This window comes from Rhinatrema bivittatum, chromosome 2 (genome assembly GCF_901001135.1).
Source record: "Rhinatrema bivittatum chromosome 2, aRhiBiv1.1, whole genome shotgun sequence".
NCBI classification, from domain to species: domain Eukaryota; kingdom Metazoa; phylum Chordata; class Amphibia; order Gymnophiona; family Rhinatrematidae; genus Rhinatrema; species Rhinatrema bivittatum.
Window position 1 is genome coordinate 177,205,611 of NC_042616.1, and position 16,636 is coordinate 177,222,246.

The 16,636-nt window shown below is 40.6% G+C and overlaps 1 protein-coding gene and 1 long non-coding RNA gene across 2 annotated transcripts in view; one reads left to right on the forward strand and one right to left on the reverse strand.

Moving 5' to 3' along the window:
• DYNC1I1 (dynein cytoplasmic 1 intermediate chain 1) overlaps nt 1–16,636 on the forward strand; it is a 693,069-nt gene that overhangs the window by 480,311 nt on the left and 196,122 nt on the right. The window contains exon 11 of the mRNA XM_029588927.1: nt 15,897–16,043. Coding sequence (XP_029444787.1) covers nt 15,897–16,043 — 147 coding nt within the window. The remainder of the gene's footprint in view (nt 1–15,896; nt 16,044–16,636) is intronic.
• Nucleotides 13,753–16,636, reverse strand: part of LOC115084277 — a 74,800-nt gene continuing 71,916 nt past the window's right edge. Inside the window, exon 3 of the long non-coding RNA XR_003854512.1 lies at nt 13,753–16,041. This is a non-coding gene — a long non-coding RNA (uncharacterized LOC115084277). The remainder of the gene's footprint in view (nt 16,042–16,636) is intronic.

The following is a 16,636-nucleotide window of genomic DNA, read 5'->3' on the forward strand; positions in this document are numbered from 1 at the left end:
GTGCTGCTCAGGTAAGAAACAGGAGGCCCAGTTTCAGGGGCGGATTCCAGGTAAGATCGGCCTGGGGATTTTCCCCAAAACCAGCCCAGGAGATACCCGTGGTCTGCCGAGCATGGCTCTGTCGCAGACGCGCTCGGCAGACCACGTGACCAGAGCGACCGGCCCACCGGGGGATGCCCGATCCCCCGATAGGTCAATCTGCCCCTGACCAGTTTAATTGATAAGAAAAAGCTGAAACATCATCAGCTTTAGACAGGGAATGGCTGTAAGCATGAGAGATACCGAGAGCTTGGTTGACTGGTTGCTCATTGAAAATTCACGGCATACCCTATAGCTAATGTTAAGTGATTGTTACAAAACAGATCAAAGATATAAGCTGAAGAAACCCTGCACGCCCCAAACCTGAACAAACTTGGTATAAAATAGACTTAATATTACTTTGACTGAATTTCATCTGTAATGTTAAGAACCACTAACTGGAAGGTGGATTCATTAATAGCCACTCCTTCAGTCACAAGATTATTCTTTTATTTTAAAAAAAAAATAATAATAATAATAATAAAAGATGTTCCTTTAGGGGCTAATTTTAAAAGCCCTGTGCACATGAAATCCGGGAGATATGCACGTAGCTGGGCCGCGCGCACACCACGAGGATCTTCATAGGCCCGCAGCCACGCGTGTATCTCCTGGTACGCGCAGAAGATCGGGTTTGGGAAAACGGGGCGGGCCAGAGGTGGGGTCTGGGCGGGGCATGGGTGAGCTGGGACAGCGCCATTAGGCACTGTCCCACTGAAGCGTGCACCGTGAGCCGATTGGCCCATGCAAGTTGCTGCTGCTCTAGAGAGCAGGTAAATAGAAAAACAAAAAAATCTAGGGTAGATAGCGGGGTTTTAGGGGTCGGGGTTAATAGGGGAAAAGGGGAGGCAGGTTAGGCAGGGGGGTTAGGAAGTTCAGTAAAGGAGCGGACTGGGAGGGAAGAGGAAATAGGGTCCCTCACGTCGTCCTGTGCATCTAATGAAATCCCCCCCACTTATGCGCGCAGTTCGGCATTCGCATGCTCATGCACGTGGGTAGCAGGTTTTATAACATGCACGCGCCAATGCGTGCATGTTATAAAATTGCCACGTCCATGTGCGAGTGCTGGAAACCGCGCAAGTCTTAAAATGTACCTTTTAATGAATAACTATATACAGGGAATGTGAATTATCTTTTGTTTTATTTAGTTAAACAGTAACTTTAAAACAAGTGCGCAGGCACTCTTACACACGCATATTGGTATGCAATCAGATATATGCTGGAATTTTAAATCATGCATGCAGCTGCGCATGTATGATTTAAAATATGCCTATTGTGCGTAAGGGTGCTTCGAATTTTAAGCCATTACTCCAGCAAATATAATTCACATATCTTCCTTAGGACTTTGTCAGCTTGGACATTCCAAGTTTTACCAAGTAGTCCACCAGTTTTCCCAGTATAGCTCAAGGTCATCCAGACCTCTCTGGTTCTTCAGCTCCTACTCCCCCCAGTCACCCGGACCCCTCACCCCTGTCATGTTAGACCTAAAAAGCTATTTTTGCAGACTTACACCTCATCAGTGCGAAAAAAGGGAAACCTGACCAGTGATTTGCCTTCTAGCTTTCGTCCCATATCAAAACTGGTATCTCTAAGCAAGCTTCTGAAAAAGCTGGTTTAAAGAATTTTTAGAACAAAATGCTATTTTACATCCTTTCCAATGTGGTTTTAGAGCCAAACGCAGAACCAAAATGTTGCTACTCTTAGTTTCCAACTTTCTTTTAGATCAATTTGTTGGAGGAACTTCAGTAATAGCTATCTTCCTTGACATGTCCTCAGCTTTTGCCTTGGTATCACATGCCATTTTATTAGGGAAGCTTAAGGACTTGGGCCTTGGAGGAAAGGTTCTTTCATGGTTTGGCTCTTACTTAGATTCTAGAAAGCAAGTAGTTTTTAGATTAACGACTCTGTTTCAAATTATTGTTCTCTCTTATCGGAGGTTCCTCAGGGATCTATTCCCTCGGCATCTCTTTTCAATGTATATTTGCAACCTTTGTGTCATTTGCTTGAGCAGAGTTCCATTATTTTTAGAGTTTACGTGGATGACATTCAGCTTTTTTTTTTTTCCTATTTTGAACAATTTAAATCAGACACTGAGGTCTAGATTTTCTAACCTACTGCATTGGCGTGAATCGCGCGGTACAGGGGGGCGGGGGGTGGGCCTGCGATAGCCGGCAGCAATCGCACCTCCGCGGTGCGATCGCTGCCGGCTTTCGCAGCCAATAGCGCCATCGTAAAAGGTGGCGCTATTGGGCGCGAAATTGGAAGCAAAAAGGCTCCTTAACTTTTCGCCGTCCACGCTGTCTTCGCAGCTTCTGCCCCGGTGCCGCCCCGTCAACTCCTGTTCCGGTCTTGACATCACCCCTTTTTCGTGATCGCATGTGAAAAGTCCCTTTTCGCGTGCGATCGCTTTGATAAATGACCCCCTCAGTTTGTAATTTGGGCATTCAGTTTGACACTTAATTTAATTTTAAAACTCACATATCTCAAATTCTTACATCTGGATATTATAAACTTTGCATATTGCATCATTTGAAATATGTATTAGATTGGCCATATTTTTGTATTTTGTGCCATTGTTTGTTCTTACAGTTGTAGATTACAATAATTCACTGTATATAGGACTTTCAAATTCCTCTATTTGTGCTATACAGATTTACAAAACTCTGCAGCATGTCTAATTATTAGTGGTCATCCCTGGGATCATATAACACCAATCCTAGCTACCAGTTAAACAGCGCATTAAATTTAAATTGCTTACAATTGTCTTTAAAACAGTAAAACAAGAAGGACAAAGTTACCTCCCTTCTTTATTAAAATTCAATGACACATGTCTTGTGTTCTCATGGGAAGCTCTTATTGGATGTTACCTCTATTAAAAGAGCACTCTTAAAAGAAACTAGGAATCAGGCTTTTCATGTCTCAGGTCCTTCCCATTGGAATTGCTTGCCAGACTCTAGTCGAGCAATTGATAATATAAAGGATTTTTGTAAACAGCTGAAGACTCTATTTTTTCAAACAGCTTTTTTTTTTTTAATAGTCTCATAGTTTTTATAGTTTATGTTATTAGCTTTGTTTGTTAATATTTTATTATTGTAATTTTATTTCAATCACTGTTTTATGTTTTTGCTTAAAATTTGTAATCCGCCTAGTAATGTATTTCATAATATGCGTAATGTAAATATTTTTAATTAATAAATCAGGAGCAGCAGTAAATACATGCAGTTCACAAGCCACCACGTTCTACAGCTGCCAGTTTAAAAAACTTAGTTCAGTGCATAACTGCCATACCCTATACCCCATCTCTTTTCTGCTCTTTTTTTTTTGCTCATGTAGATGCATGTACATGCATAATTAACGACTTTTAAAATGTGCAACGCTTATGCACAGCCCAGATACTCAAGTTTATGGGCCTTTTAGCTTGAGCAACACTTTTAAATTTCACCCTTTAGCTAGTATGTTCAATAAGGCTACAATATACAAGGAACACACAAATAAACCAGAAGATACCATTGTGAAGAGAATAGCTAGTTAGGTTTCTATTTTTTTTTTAATTTAGTAAAGAATAGGATAAAAGGGTGAAGATAAATTAGAGGAAGACAATGCACTCAAGATCCAAGAAAGTTAAATTGAATCCAAGCAGTGAAAGCTGTCAGTGCTATCAAGCTGCTGAACTGAGGTAAAAATAAAATTAAAGGAGCTAATTTTAAAAGGATTTACATGTATAAATGCAACATTCTATCATAGCAATTAAAAAAATCCATTTACATGCATAAAGTGTGAGTATCCTATGGACAATTCAATGGCATATATTGTAGCAATTTCCAAAAGCCCAGTTATATGGGTAAAGTGCATTTTCACGTGTAAAACCCAGCTTTTTAAAATCAGGCCATAAGTGTGCACACTAATAGACATACAGCATAACAAGTCAAAGTAAATAAAGAAAAATGCATGTGAGTGACAATGTAAAAACTGTGAGCAACACTCTGAAATGTGAAAGCAATCACTCATGTTCTCAGTTTAGAGGGAATTATGCTTACCAGTAGTTTCTAAGCGCATAGGAGGAACTCTGAAAAAGAAAAGAAAACACAAAGAATCAAAATTCTTTTAATATACATATAATAGCAGATATGATAATTTATAGCAACATTAAGAAATAATTGAAGTAAGAAATATATATATATTGTACTTATCTGATACAGTTTCATAGTAGACAGGATAGAACCTGTTCTAGGAAAAGATAGAAAAAGAAATAAGAATAAGAATTTATTTATTGCATTTTATGCTATTTGTTTATAATATAAACTTTTTGCTAGAATTTTCATTTTAAATACAATAAATTTTACAAGAAAAACCACAAAGCATCACATTTTCACCTAATTCACTTTTCCTTTTACCTTGCTCTCCTCCCTACCTCTGAGAGACTACATTGGATGGGTTTGGGGCCCTTATATTATTAAACCCAGTAGGATAGAAGGATTTCTGCGAGTGTCCCTGCAAGTAACAGCAAGAGGCCCATTGTTTATTGATACCTTACCATTGGTCATACACACCTCAGCGGAAGGGGCTCCCCTTGTGGGTGGTTTACAGTCATTAGCTGTTTAATATCCTGTGATTCAAGGAATCCAGGATATAAATCTTATTCTGAATTAGTTTTTGCAAATACTGCCTCCATTATTTCATAAGTGGTAGTCATGGAGGAGCATGATCCTGGTGGTTCTGGGTTCTGTACTTCTGCAGCCCTTGCCTTTTGATATGGTATAATCCATTGAAAGCTAAATACCAGATGAGACCAATAATCACAAGAACTATAAGGGAATGGAGTATAAAGAAATGTCCAAGAGGGCATGAAACCATTAAAGATAACTGGATGGGTCAATCCTGTGAAAAGCATCAGAAGATCAAGGCAAAACCAAAGGTCAGCAAGTACCATAAAGAAAGGGGAGTTGGAAAGCACCAAGAAGACAGCTGAAGCGGCAGAAGCGGCAGAAGAATCAACCTAAGGTACAAGACTGGCTTGGAGCAGCAGTGACAGCAGTAAAGATAGGAACAGAGTAATGCAGTGAGAAGATCAGACATAAAGCCGACAAGATGTACCTCAAGGGCTGAGGCAGAGGAAGAATGGTATCAAAAGCCCAAGTATGGTTCAGCACATGTGAAAACCAAACAGATGGCAAAGGCAAGAATAAGAGTCATCAAGTACCATAAGGAAAGGGGATTTGGACAGACGCTTGGACAGCTGGAATGGGGGATCCATGTCTCAGAAAGAGAAATGTGTTGAACCCACCAATAGCATATGCTTCTATTAAACTGTAAAGATCAAGTGGTACCTGGAGTGGCATGAAGGGCCTGAGGAGTGGTGCAGCAGGCATACAAAGCAATGGATGGTCAGGGCAAGACCAAGAATTAGGGATGTGCATTTGTTAGTTTTTAGATATCCATTTGTTTCATTCATTTCATGTGTAAATGTGAATATAATGAACAGACGAATGGACACACAGAATGAAATGCCCTACTGTTTTTCTGCACCTTTCTATCAAGTCCTTCAGGAATAGATTCCCGTGGTCCTTGGACCCCAGCTCCAGGGCATCCCTCACTGCCAAGTGCCTTAAGTGTGCAAAGCAGTGGATACTTTGAAAGCCCCCATCTTCTATTGCCTTTACTATATTTACACCCCAGTTTTCATAACAAACTTGCCTGAAATTTCCTGTCTCTCAAGTCTAGCTGCTAACCCTCCAGCATCTTTCTTATGGACTATAGAATATTACATGAGGTATAACAACTATCCATCAACTGGGTGTACAGCAAAGTCCACCTGCAACCTGATGCTCAATTCCTGCTAGAGCTGATGCCTGCCCCTGTCTCAACCAAGTCCCACTAGTGTGCCATCAGGGAGAGGAAAGAAAGTGTAGCATTTGTAGTGGTCCAGATATTGCTGGTGAAATGCACTCCCCTCTGTCTTACCCAGCTGTTTCTGTATGTATCTGAGGCACTGGTTGAATATGATAGGGATGACATAAGAACATGCATTACTGGGTCAGACCAAGGGTCCATCAAGCCCAGCATCCTGTTTCCAACAGTGGCCAATCCAGGCCATAAGAACCTGGCAAGTACCCAAAAACTAAGTCTATTTCATGTTACCGTTGCTAGTAATAGCAGTGGCTATTTTCTAAGTCAACTTAATTAATAGCAGGTAATGAACTTCTCCTCCAAGAACTTATCCAATCCTTTTTAAAACCCAGCTACACTAACTGCACTAACCACGTCCTCTGGCAACAAATTCCAGACTACTAAATGTAGTCCTGGAGGTGACTTTGTAATTGGGGGCTAATGGATACAGCAGACAATTAAAGCCCATGTTCTCCACTACCAGCAGGGGCTGGTCACCCAGAGATATTTCCCTGATGCTCCTCATTAATATTTTAGATTCTGCCTGCCTCTTTACCCAGGACAGTGCATCATAATACCACCCAATTTTCTCTAAAGTAGGTTGCCAATACAAATGCATAACAGGGCACTTCTGGCCTGCTCCCTGACTGTTAGAAGGGGCTGGGGAATCAATTTGATGAAAAGCCTTTCCCTTTTCAACCCTTTTCCTCTGGCTTCTACTTGGACTGGCAGAAAAGGTCCCCAGGTTACTCTCCCCTGATGCCAGTGTGGGTGATGCTGCATACCAGTGTATGTCAGATGCTACAGTTTCTTTTCTCAAATGATATTTTTACTACAGTGAATACACTGAGAAAAGTCTGGCTCCTGACTAAGATCAGGGATATCTTCCACAATCTCTTCTCTACATTCTTATGGCACTTGAGATGAGGTTGAGGGTTGACCATGAGAAAAAATGCCAGTGGCATCATGCAAGCTTTCTACCTGTGCTACCTGCTCTTTCTGAGGTTTGCTCTCAACATGTCAGTATCATCATATATCTCCTCCATCACTGAACTAGAGGCTAAGACTCTAGGCTACTACTGACTAATCCTACCAAATTTTCTTCATCTACTAACACTTCAAGTTCTGATTCAAGGAATCCCAGACAAGATTCTTCCTCAGAATCACTTATTGAAAATACTACAGCCATTGCCTCAGAAGCAGTAACCAATGTAGAGGAGCATGCAGCTGGTTTTGATTGTTGTGCTTCTGCTGGCCCAATCCATGCCTCTGCCCTGCTACTGCCAGCATTTTCCAACTACTCCTAATCAAGAAGAAAAGGATCAGGTGATTGTGGTACAAGCTCTTCAAATTTCACCTGCTTCTGCCTTGAGTTGCCACTGCTTTCCACGCTGGAAAGTTCTGTGGCTAAAAAAGTCTCCTTTCAATTTAGAGACAGGACTAGTACCTACTGGACTGGGCTGGATCTGCACCAGTTGATCTGCCCCTGCCAAGGTTGCCATTCCCTCCTCTTCCTTAACCTAATATGATGTACACTGCCTACTGTGGGTCTGGATATTACAAATGAATTTATTTATTGATACTGTAACTGTACCCCCAGTCACAGTACCACTCACTATATGGAGAATTATCTATCATGCACACACAGAGACATATACAGTGTAAGTGTGCTGTGCTGTATGCACTCAGTGTTGGTTGACTCCAAACAGAAAATAACTGTTAGTTAAACAGAATCAAAAGACTGGCAGCCTAGTCCGTTTTTTCTTCTCTTTAGTCTATCAGTGTGTTGTACTCACCTTCTGTTCAGAGACAAACAAATCACTAGCACCGCTACATTCTCCACATTGTCTCCTACCCTGACCCTCCCCCAGTGAAGAGGAAAATAAAAAGCAGCAATAGTTTCACTGTCTCTGTCTTTGACACAGTGAGTGAGACTATTACAACCCAGAAAAGATCAGAAGCAGTCCTTTATACTAGTGCCAAATCCAAAAGTTTTTAAGCTTTTTTTTTCTTTAAACTCTGGGAGAGCTTCTATCAACAGGTCTTTCTCTGCCAACAACTAGAGAGGAAATACAGACTGCTTCTTGCACATGCCCAGACTTTACAGTGGAAATGGTTCCATATTATTTGATCCAGATAGCAGCTATAGGCTTTTAAAAGGATGCTGCACTGTGATTTGTCCTTTCTGTGGTTTCCTTGCCAATCTGTCCTGACTCAGCTCTGTGAGGTCACATAGCCAAGAGTTGGTTGCTATAATGACCAGTTGTTTTATGCTCAGCAGTACACAGCCATAGACTTGAATGTGCCATATACTTGAATGGGAAACATAAACAAATGAGATAAATATTTTTTGTTTCATTTGTGGGACTCCTCCATTTGTTTCAGGGGTTTATGAATGAAATGACTATGGACTCATTTGCTGTGTTTTACCCATTTATTTCAAATGAATACACATCCCTAATAGTCGCTTGGAAGAGCATAATTCATTCTTATGCCCCATTGCCTACAGGTAATGCAGATGCACTAGAAATAATAGGTTTCTCTGAATCAAAGGATGAGATACATTTAAATAAAGTAATAACTTTAAGTTCCAATTTTGGGTTTCCTTAGGCAAAAATTATGAAGTGCAAACAGAGTATGATCATGAAAAAAGAGGCACACTGAAGTGTCATTATACTAATGCAAGAAGCTTGAATAAAAACTTGGTGAGTTGATGTGTAAGGTGATATGTGACTTGAACTTTTCTGTTCCCTTTACAAATCTATATTTATGCATAGGATTGCCAGCATCAAACTTAAACCCAAGAAACAGCATAAAGAACTGCAACATTCATGCTGAATCTCTGCAGGCTCCTGATTTTGTGGACCACACTTTGCATTGGAGGGTAACTGCTGATTAAATCATGCGAGCCTTCTTAAATCACCCACCAGCCTCCAAAGAGCAATGGATGCACTGTTAAACAAAACCCCCTGAGAACTCATGCATGTAACAGTTTTCCACAGCATTCTTCCTTCCTGCGCTAGTCACAGGCCTCACAGACTTTCCAAATTATAGATTTAAAACTAGTTGCAGATGAATACTATCTGGGCATATTCCCCAGTGGAGGAAGGGCAGAGGCAGAGCTCATAAAGAAGGCTTCTATAACAAGAGCTACTTCATTTTTAGATTATATCAGTAATAATCTACACATCTACTGTATTTATGAAGCTTAGAGGAACAGGAGAGTTTCATGTGTGGTGTGGGGGGGGGGGGGAGGGGAGAGGGAAGCAAATTATTTCAGCACAATGTGTAAAACAAGAAGCAGTGCATGGCTTTTCTTTTTCTTTTTTAATTCCATGTCATAGTTGAAGGTTATTTTCTGACTTTATGAAAAACATATTTAGGAAGTTTATATATTTAGCATCCAGCTGCCTTCTGGAATTTGGAATTCAAAGACATTCTAACCATGAAGACCCAAAATCTGAAAATGCAGCATGTGCCTGGTTCCTCTAACTTGCCGAATAACCTCCGGTTTGCTTCGGAAAGGCTGGGGACTTTGTTGTGGCATGCCTGTTTGAGTTTAGGTTTCTTAAAAATATAAGTTTAGCCAGACAGATGCAGCAGGGGTATACATGCAGTGGTATAATCGTGGTATTTTTAAGTCATCTGGTTATCCTGCCTTATGTTTGATGAGCTGTCATTTAAAGTTATAAAGTATGTGATGAACTGATAAAAGAAGAGCCTTAAGTCACTAAAAGGGCAATTTTGAAAGCCTGTGCAGGGCTTGCAGTGTCACAGGCACTTTGGAAATACATCAGATACAGGGTGGGGAACAGAGGCGGCTTATAAAGTGTCCTATGAGCTTGGTGTAGTATTGGCAAAACAAATAGGATCACTTGATGAAAGATGTGAGAGTTTATAACTCTATAAATATTGACCATCAGGGAAACCTAATGAAAAATAAGTTACTGCATCTGTGGGACTGCCAGCCTGTTTTCAAAAGAAATCTTGCTTGAGCTTTTCACTTTGAAAATGTGTCAGTTGAAGGAATGGGACTCACCTACATAGTAACAAAGTAAATGACAGCAGAAAGGCCCAAGTGATCCATCCAGTCTGCCCAGCAAGCTTTGTTTATTTATTCTTTTAATTTATTTTGATTTTGTTATGGGTAGTCCCTGCCGCTCTATGCAGGTAATCCAAATGTAGGTTACCCCTTATCTTCATTTCCAACCTTTAGCCACTAGGGATCCTCTGTGGTTATCTAAAGGTCTTTTGAATTCCATAACAGTTCTCATCTTATCTATCTCTACTGGGAGGGTATTCCATGAAATCCATCACCCTTTTCATGAAGAAATATTTCCTGACATTGTTCCTGATTCTATTCCTTTGGAGGTTCTACAGTTTTCCTTCCACTGGAAAAAGCTCGATTCCCATGCATTATTTATACCCTTCAAGTATTTAAATGTCTGTATCATATCCCCCCTGTCCCTTCTTTCCTCCAGGATATACATATTTAGATCCTTTAGTCCCATCACATATAGCTTTTGATGCAGACCACACACCATGTGGGTTGCCTGTCTTTGGATCGCTTCAATCTTGTCTTTATCTTTTATAATATGCATTCTCCAAAACTGAACATTTTACTCCAGACGAGGCCATGCCAATGACCTCTCAGGGGCAATATCGCCTCCTTTTTTCTGCTGTTATGCCTCTGTCAATGCAGCTCAGCATTCTTCTGGCCTTAGTCATCACCTTGTAACATTGCTTTGCTACTTTACTTTCAGATCATCCAAAACTATCACCCCAAGGTCTCTTTCCCAGTCCATGCACATCAGTCTCTTGCCCCCCCATCATAAGAACATAAGAACATAAGAAATGTTCCTTCAACTGACACATTATGTATAGTTCCTTTGGATTTCTGCATCCCAGATGCATAACCCTGCACTTATTGGCATTGAATCCCAGCTGCCAAACCTTTGACTACTCCTCAAGCCTCCTCAGATCACTTTTCATTCTCTCCACTCCTTCAGGCTTATTTACTCTTTTGCAGATCTTAGTGTCATCTACAACAAGACAAACCTTTCCTTCTAACCCCTCCGCTATATCGCTCACTAAGATATTGAACAAAACTGGCCCCAGAACACGTATCACTCTTTTCTGGGATACACTCCCAGGCTTCTCATTTTGTTCATGAGCCTTCTGGGTGGGAAAGTATTGAAAGCTTTGCTGAAACCCAGATACATCACATCAATGCTCTTTCTTTATTCAATTCTCTAGTTGCAATCAACTTCTCTGCATGTAATTCTCTACATGTACATTTTCACCTGCTTTGAAGCAGATGCAAACAAACCTGTTGGAAAGTATGCATAAGGCTTTCACAATGAAGGCCCCCACATGTACTACCCCTTCCTTGGCCTCACCATACCATCACCATGCCTCTTGTCATCTTGTGGTCCATTTTTGTCTTATCTGCTTATGTTTTCCATATTTGATACCCCAATAATCATTTTATCTATGTTGTTCCTATTGTCCCAAATATTTCTTTGCCTTGCCACCTCTTCGTTCTACCATCTATTTCCTGAGGGAGTTAACCTGCAGACATTACATTCATCTGATTTCTCTCTGTAAACCAGGATATCCATCTAGACAGCAGCAGAAGTAGTAACAGTGGCATCAGTTTTAGCAATGTAATGTTTCCCAGCCTTCTTTCTGCTGTATGGAGCTTTTGATACCTTTTGAAAGAAATGAGAAAGACCTACTGAAGTCCCTACCTTTTCTTGCAAGTAAAATCAGCTAACTTGTGGAATCTATCTTTTACCTACATACTCTGGATGTTGTAGCCCTGTTTACTTGATCACTTAAAACGTTGAAGTACTAAGTGATTTATCTTATTTTGTATTTATGTATCTTTACAATGTGCAGTTTAGTGTGGCTCCCTTTGTAGTATCCTGAAATTTACTTAATTTTGTGTCTGTTTACAAATGACAAAATTTTAACCTAAATCAATTACTCTTCTCTTAATGGTATTAAGCAGTATTTTTTCCAAATGATGACAAATAATTCTTCCTAATCTTTTTACCTATGATTTATAATAGACTTACTATTTCATTTAATTTTAGTGAGGATTACTTTTGCACTTCTTTGTATGTGGCCACTAATTGATTCATGTTAAGCATAATTTTTTCTCATTCCCCTAACTGAAAAGTAGTCTATATACAAAGTTTGAGTGTGGGTTTCTTTTGTTCTTATTTCTCCATAGCACTAGTTGGTTCCAATCATGTAAATTTTCTCCCTGCCCCTTATTGGGCAATAGTCTATAAATATAGATTTGAGATAGAATAGGTGGGAGCTGGAGTGGAAAGGTGGGAAAACAATATTTCACAGCATAATCAAATGCTTCTCTGTCTCTGTAAGCAATTAAATTCCCAAACAGAAAATAATATACTTTAAAGCTTAAACTCCCCTCAGCAAGCAAATACTTAAAAAATTTGACAGACCCCAGTCTTTATCCAAAGTAAAATGCCACCCTCCCCAGTTCTTGCTTAAGCAGCAATCTCCTCAGTTCCCATATTTAAACTAGTATCAAGGCACCACAACCCATGCCTTTTATACAACATCTCAACCTTGTTCTTCCCACGGCCCTCTGTCCTCTCTTGTTGATGCTGGCTTAAGTATGGGCTAGAGCAGATTGACAGCCATGCAACTCACCCTACTTCCTAATGATAAAGGGGATGGAACAGCTCCCCCTATGAGGAAAGGCTGAAGAGGTTAGGGCTGTTCAGCTTGGAGAAGAGACAGCTGAGGGGGGATATGATAGAGGTCTTTAAGATCATGAACGGTCTTGAACGAGTAGATGTGAATCGGTTATTTACACTTTCGAATAATGGAAGGACTAGGGGGCATTCCATGAAGTTAGCAAGTAGCACATTTAAGACTAATCGGAGAAAATTCTTTTTTACTCAACGCACAATAAAGCTCTGGAATTTGTTGCCAGCGGAGGTAGTTAGTGCAGTTAGTGTAGCTGGGTTCAAAAAAGGTTTGGATAAGTTCTTGGAGGAGAAGTCCATTAACGGCTATTAATTAAATTTACTTAGGTAATAGCCACTGCTATTAATTGCATCAGTGGCAAGGGATCTTCTTAGTGTTTGGGTACTTGCCAGGTTCTTATGGCCTGGTTTGGCCTCTGTTGGAAACAGAATGCTGGGCTTGATGGACCCTTGGTCTGACCCAGCATGGCAATTTCTTATGTTCTTATGGTAATTTTTGACACTATTTAAATTATTTTATCCTTGGAGAAAATTATGATAGTTAGGGATAATATTTCTTGCCTTTTAAAAACTATTTGACCCATTCTCTGTATTAGCCTGTGTGACATTCATATCACATTATTCTAAACTGTTTTTTCTGTTTTCATTCATAATTTTATACTAACTCTTGCATACCACAAACTTTCTACATATGAAAGATTTTTTCAGATATACTCCTTTCATCATTTTTTTCACATATTGCATGTCCATGGAACAATGAATCAATCAGGAATGTAAATCGGTCACAAGTAGAAACATTATCATTAGCATTGTTATATTTGCAAATATAAATCACTCATATGGGCTACTTGTAGCACTTTTTTATTTATTTTGGTTCTTATGTAACTATTGGGGACACTTAACTCTGTCAGAGAAACTAATTTACACATATTACTCGCATCCTTCCTTCACATGACTCACATAATATATCAACTTGTCATTGCTACCCATGCACAGCATTTCTGGATAGATGGCATACAAAAGAAATAACCTACACACAAGAAAATAACATATAACACATTTATTTACAGCAAAAAGACCCTTAAACAAAAACTTTTGGTCATTTATATCAGACTCTTTTTCATGCAAATTATGCTTATGTATGTGCATGTTATAGTTGTCCACTTTGTAATGTGCATCTTGTAGGTTGTGTGGTTTGGGTAATGGATTGTTGAAGACTGAGGATTATATATGCTATGTGAGACAGATAATCATCCTTTTTGCTATACTCTACCCATCTTGTGCTAGGTTGCTTAGAAGAGACTAAAGTTTCAGAGTAGTAATAAGAATGCATGTGCCCTTTCTCAGGACTTAATTTGTAGACAGAAAGGAAGTGGAACTGTGGAGGGGGTGAGATGAGCGGGGCCAGAGACAGATTTGACCTGTGCAAAGAGCAGGACTGGGACGCCAAAGAGCAGCCATATGGGGCCACGAGTGGAAACTTTCCCGCTCAAGGCAGAGGAGTAGAGATTTGGTGGGCCGTAAGCAGTGCCCATCCCGCACGCGGCCCAGAGAAGCATACACTCGATGGGCACGAATGCGGTGGGAGCCGGGGCTGAGACCGGGATGGGGGGTGCGATGGGGTGAGGGGGGGGGGGGGCGAGCACAAGGCAGAAGGCTCACCTAGGGTGCCTAATACCCTTTCACCGGCTCTGCCAGCATTCTCTGTTCTTCTCTGCTTCCTCCAGGGGCCTTAAATAATCCATGCCACTACTGGCTCTGCTCTGCTTCCTTAGGGGAGCCAGAACCAATATACCCTGCAAGTCTGAAAGTTGTGAGCAGTAGTGCTATTCGTCAAGTCCACGGCTGAAGCCTTGACAATTGGCATTGGTGCTCACAACTTTCAAACTTGTGCTAGTTCAAATCTTTTTTATGGTTGTCTTTGCTCTGCTGTGTCTGCTTTAATATCAATCCTTTCGCTTCTGTTCCCTGCAATACAGGAGAAGTGATGGGGGGAGGGGAGAACAAGAGAGGAAAGGCTGGATTAGGGAGCAGGAGTGGCTGTTCACTGTGAGCTTCAGGCTCAGCCCCCTCCTCTTCTCTTCTCTGCTCTCAGCTTGAAGGGGAGGGGCTGGGACAGAACACCCCAGCCTCTTAAGCCTAAAAAAAAAAGAAGTGCCGGAACTGCGTTCCACCCCATTACCCCACCAATTAAACCCTGCACTTTCTAATGGGATTGTTCTTTCTGGATGTGCAGTGCTGCTAATAAGTTAATGAGGGCAAGGCAAAGTATGCAAGAGGGGATTACTGTATACATATGACTATCCTTTAACTTCTATAGAACATTATCTTCTTCTTTTTTTTTTTTTGTATTCACCTAGCAGTTTTCTATGTCATCTTTGGGCTTCCAGTTCAATTAGAACCAACCTCTATCAAGGCTATGAAACCATGAACCTTTATATGCAATTATCCAGAGTTTCCCCCTTGTTTTAATCCATTCTCACGTCGCCCAGCCACTGCAGTAATAGCCCACAACTAGCCTGGCTTCAGGTTGGGCCTCATTTCTCACAGGGGCTGCCTATCCTGCTTCCAGTCCTGGTTGGCCTGAGAAGCAGAAGCCAGGCCCAGGAATGAGAAACATCACTCATGCATGGAAGGCGCTAATACGGGCTATCACGCCAGTCCCTGAAAAGCATCATCTTTAACTTCTGCCTAATAATGCAAGGAGGAACAGAAGGAGGCAGTGCTGCAAGGCTGGTGTTTTCCTCCATCTGCGCATCCATTACTGACTCTCTGAATACTGGCAATGGACCTCAGCTGGAGGACGGGCTCTGCAGGGTTTGAAGAAGAGCTGCATTCAAGGGAACAGAAACTTAGGGGAGGGAAGCAAGTTAGGCTAAAGTTCTATATTTTACAAAAACAGAAGTTATGCCTGTAAGTTAAAAAAAAAATTTCATGGACTTTTATAGTACTTAAAATTAAAATGATTCAAACAATTCATGGACTTATATAGTATTTAAAATTAAAATGATTCAGTGTATGTTAAAAAAAATGGAATTCCAGTAATGCTGTACCTCAGATATTAAAAACTGTGATGATTCTCCTAAACAGCAAAAGAGTATTGCATGCAATTGTAAGCACAAAAAAAAAAAAAGAGCATTAAATATTTTAGCATGTTTCTGAATGGTTTCCCTTTTCTGTTTCTTCCAGTCATCTGTGATGTCTGTGTGCTTTGCTAGATTCCATCCAAACCTGGTCGTTGGAGGGATGTATTCTGGTCAGATTGTGCTGTGGGATAACCGGAGCCACAGGAGGACTCCAGTGCAGCGTACACCCCTGTCTGCCGCTGCTCACACTGTAAGGAGCAAAATATTAAAGTCTTTTGCAAGCAGATACTGTGATAATGCACTAAATACACCCATACACACGATACCCTAGCAAATCCTTTGAAAGCCTACTATTAAATGTTCTTATAGTATACTTTATATATGTGTCAGGCTCTAGGTATTGGTAACAAAATATATTATGTTACAAATTGGATTGAGGCCCATGACTTTAAATTAGTGATATGTCCCTCAAATACAGCCTGAAATGCATAGTTTTATTTGTAAATTCAAAAGTCATCAAGAGTCTAAAGTACAGAAAGCAGTTTTGCAGAAATGTTTGTAAAATATGAGGATTCTGTCACCATGTTTGGTGGAGAAGAGTGGTATGTAAAGAAACGCCTCCAAATGATATACACGCCTCTTCTTTGGCATGGCTCATCACATTTATTTATTTAAGAACTTTTAATATACCGACGTTCGTGGGACGCATCACGCCGGTTTACAATTAACTCAAGGAAGGAGGAAATACAATGAACGAGGAGCGAGGAGCAGGGAGCGGGAGCAGGCGAGAAAAGGGGGGAAGAGGGGTTGGGAATGAAAGAAGAGAGAAAGGGGAAAAGGGCA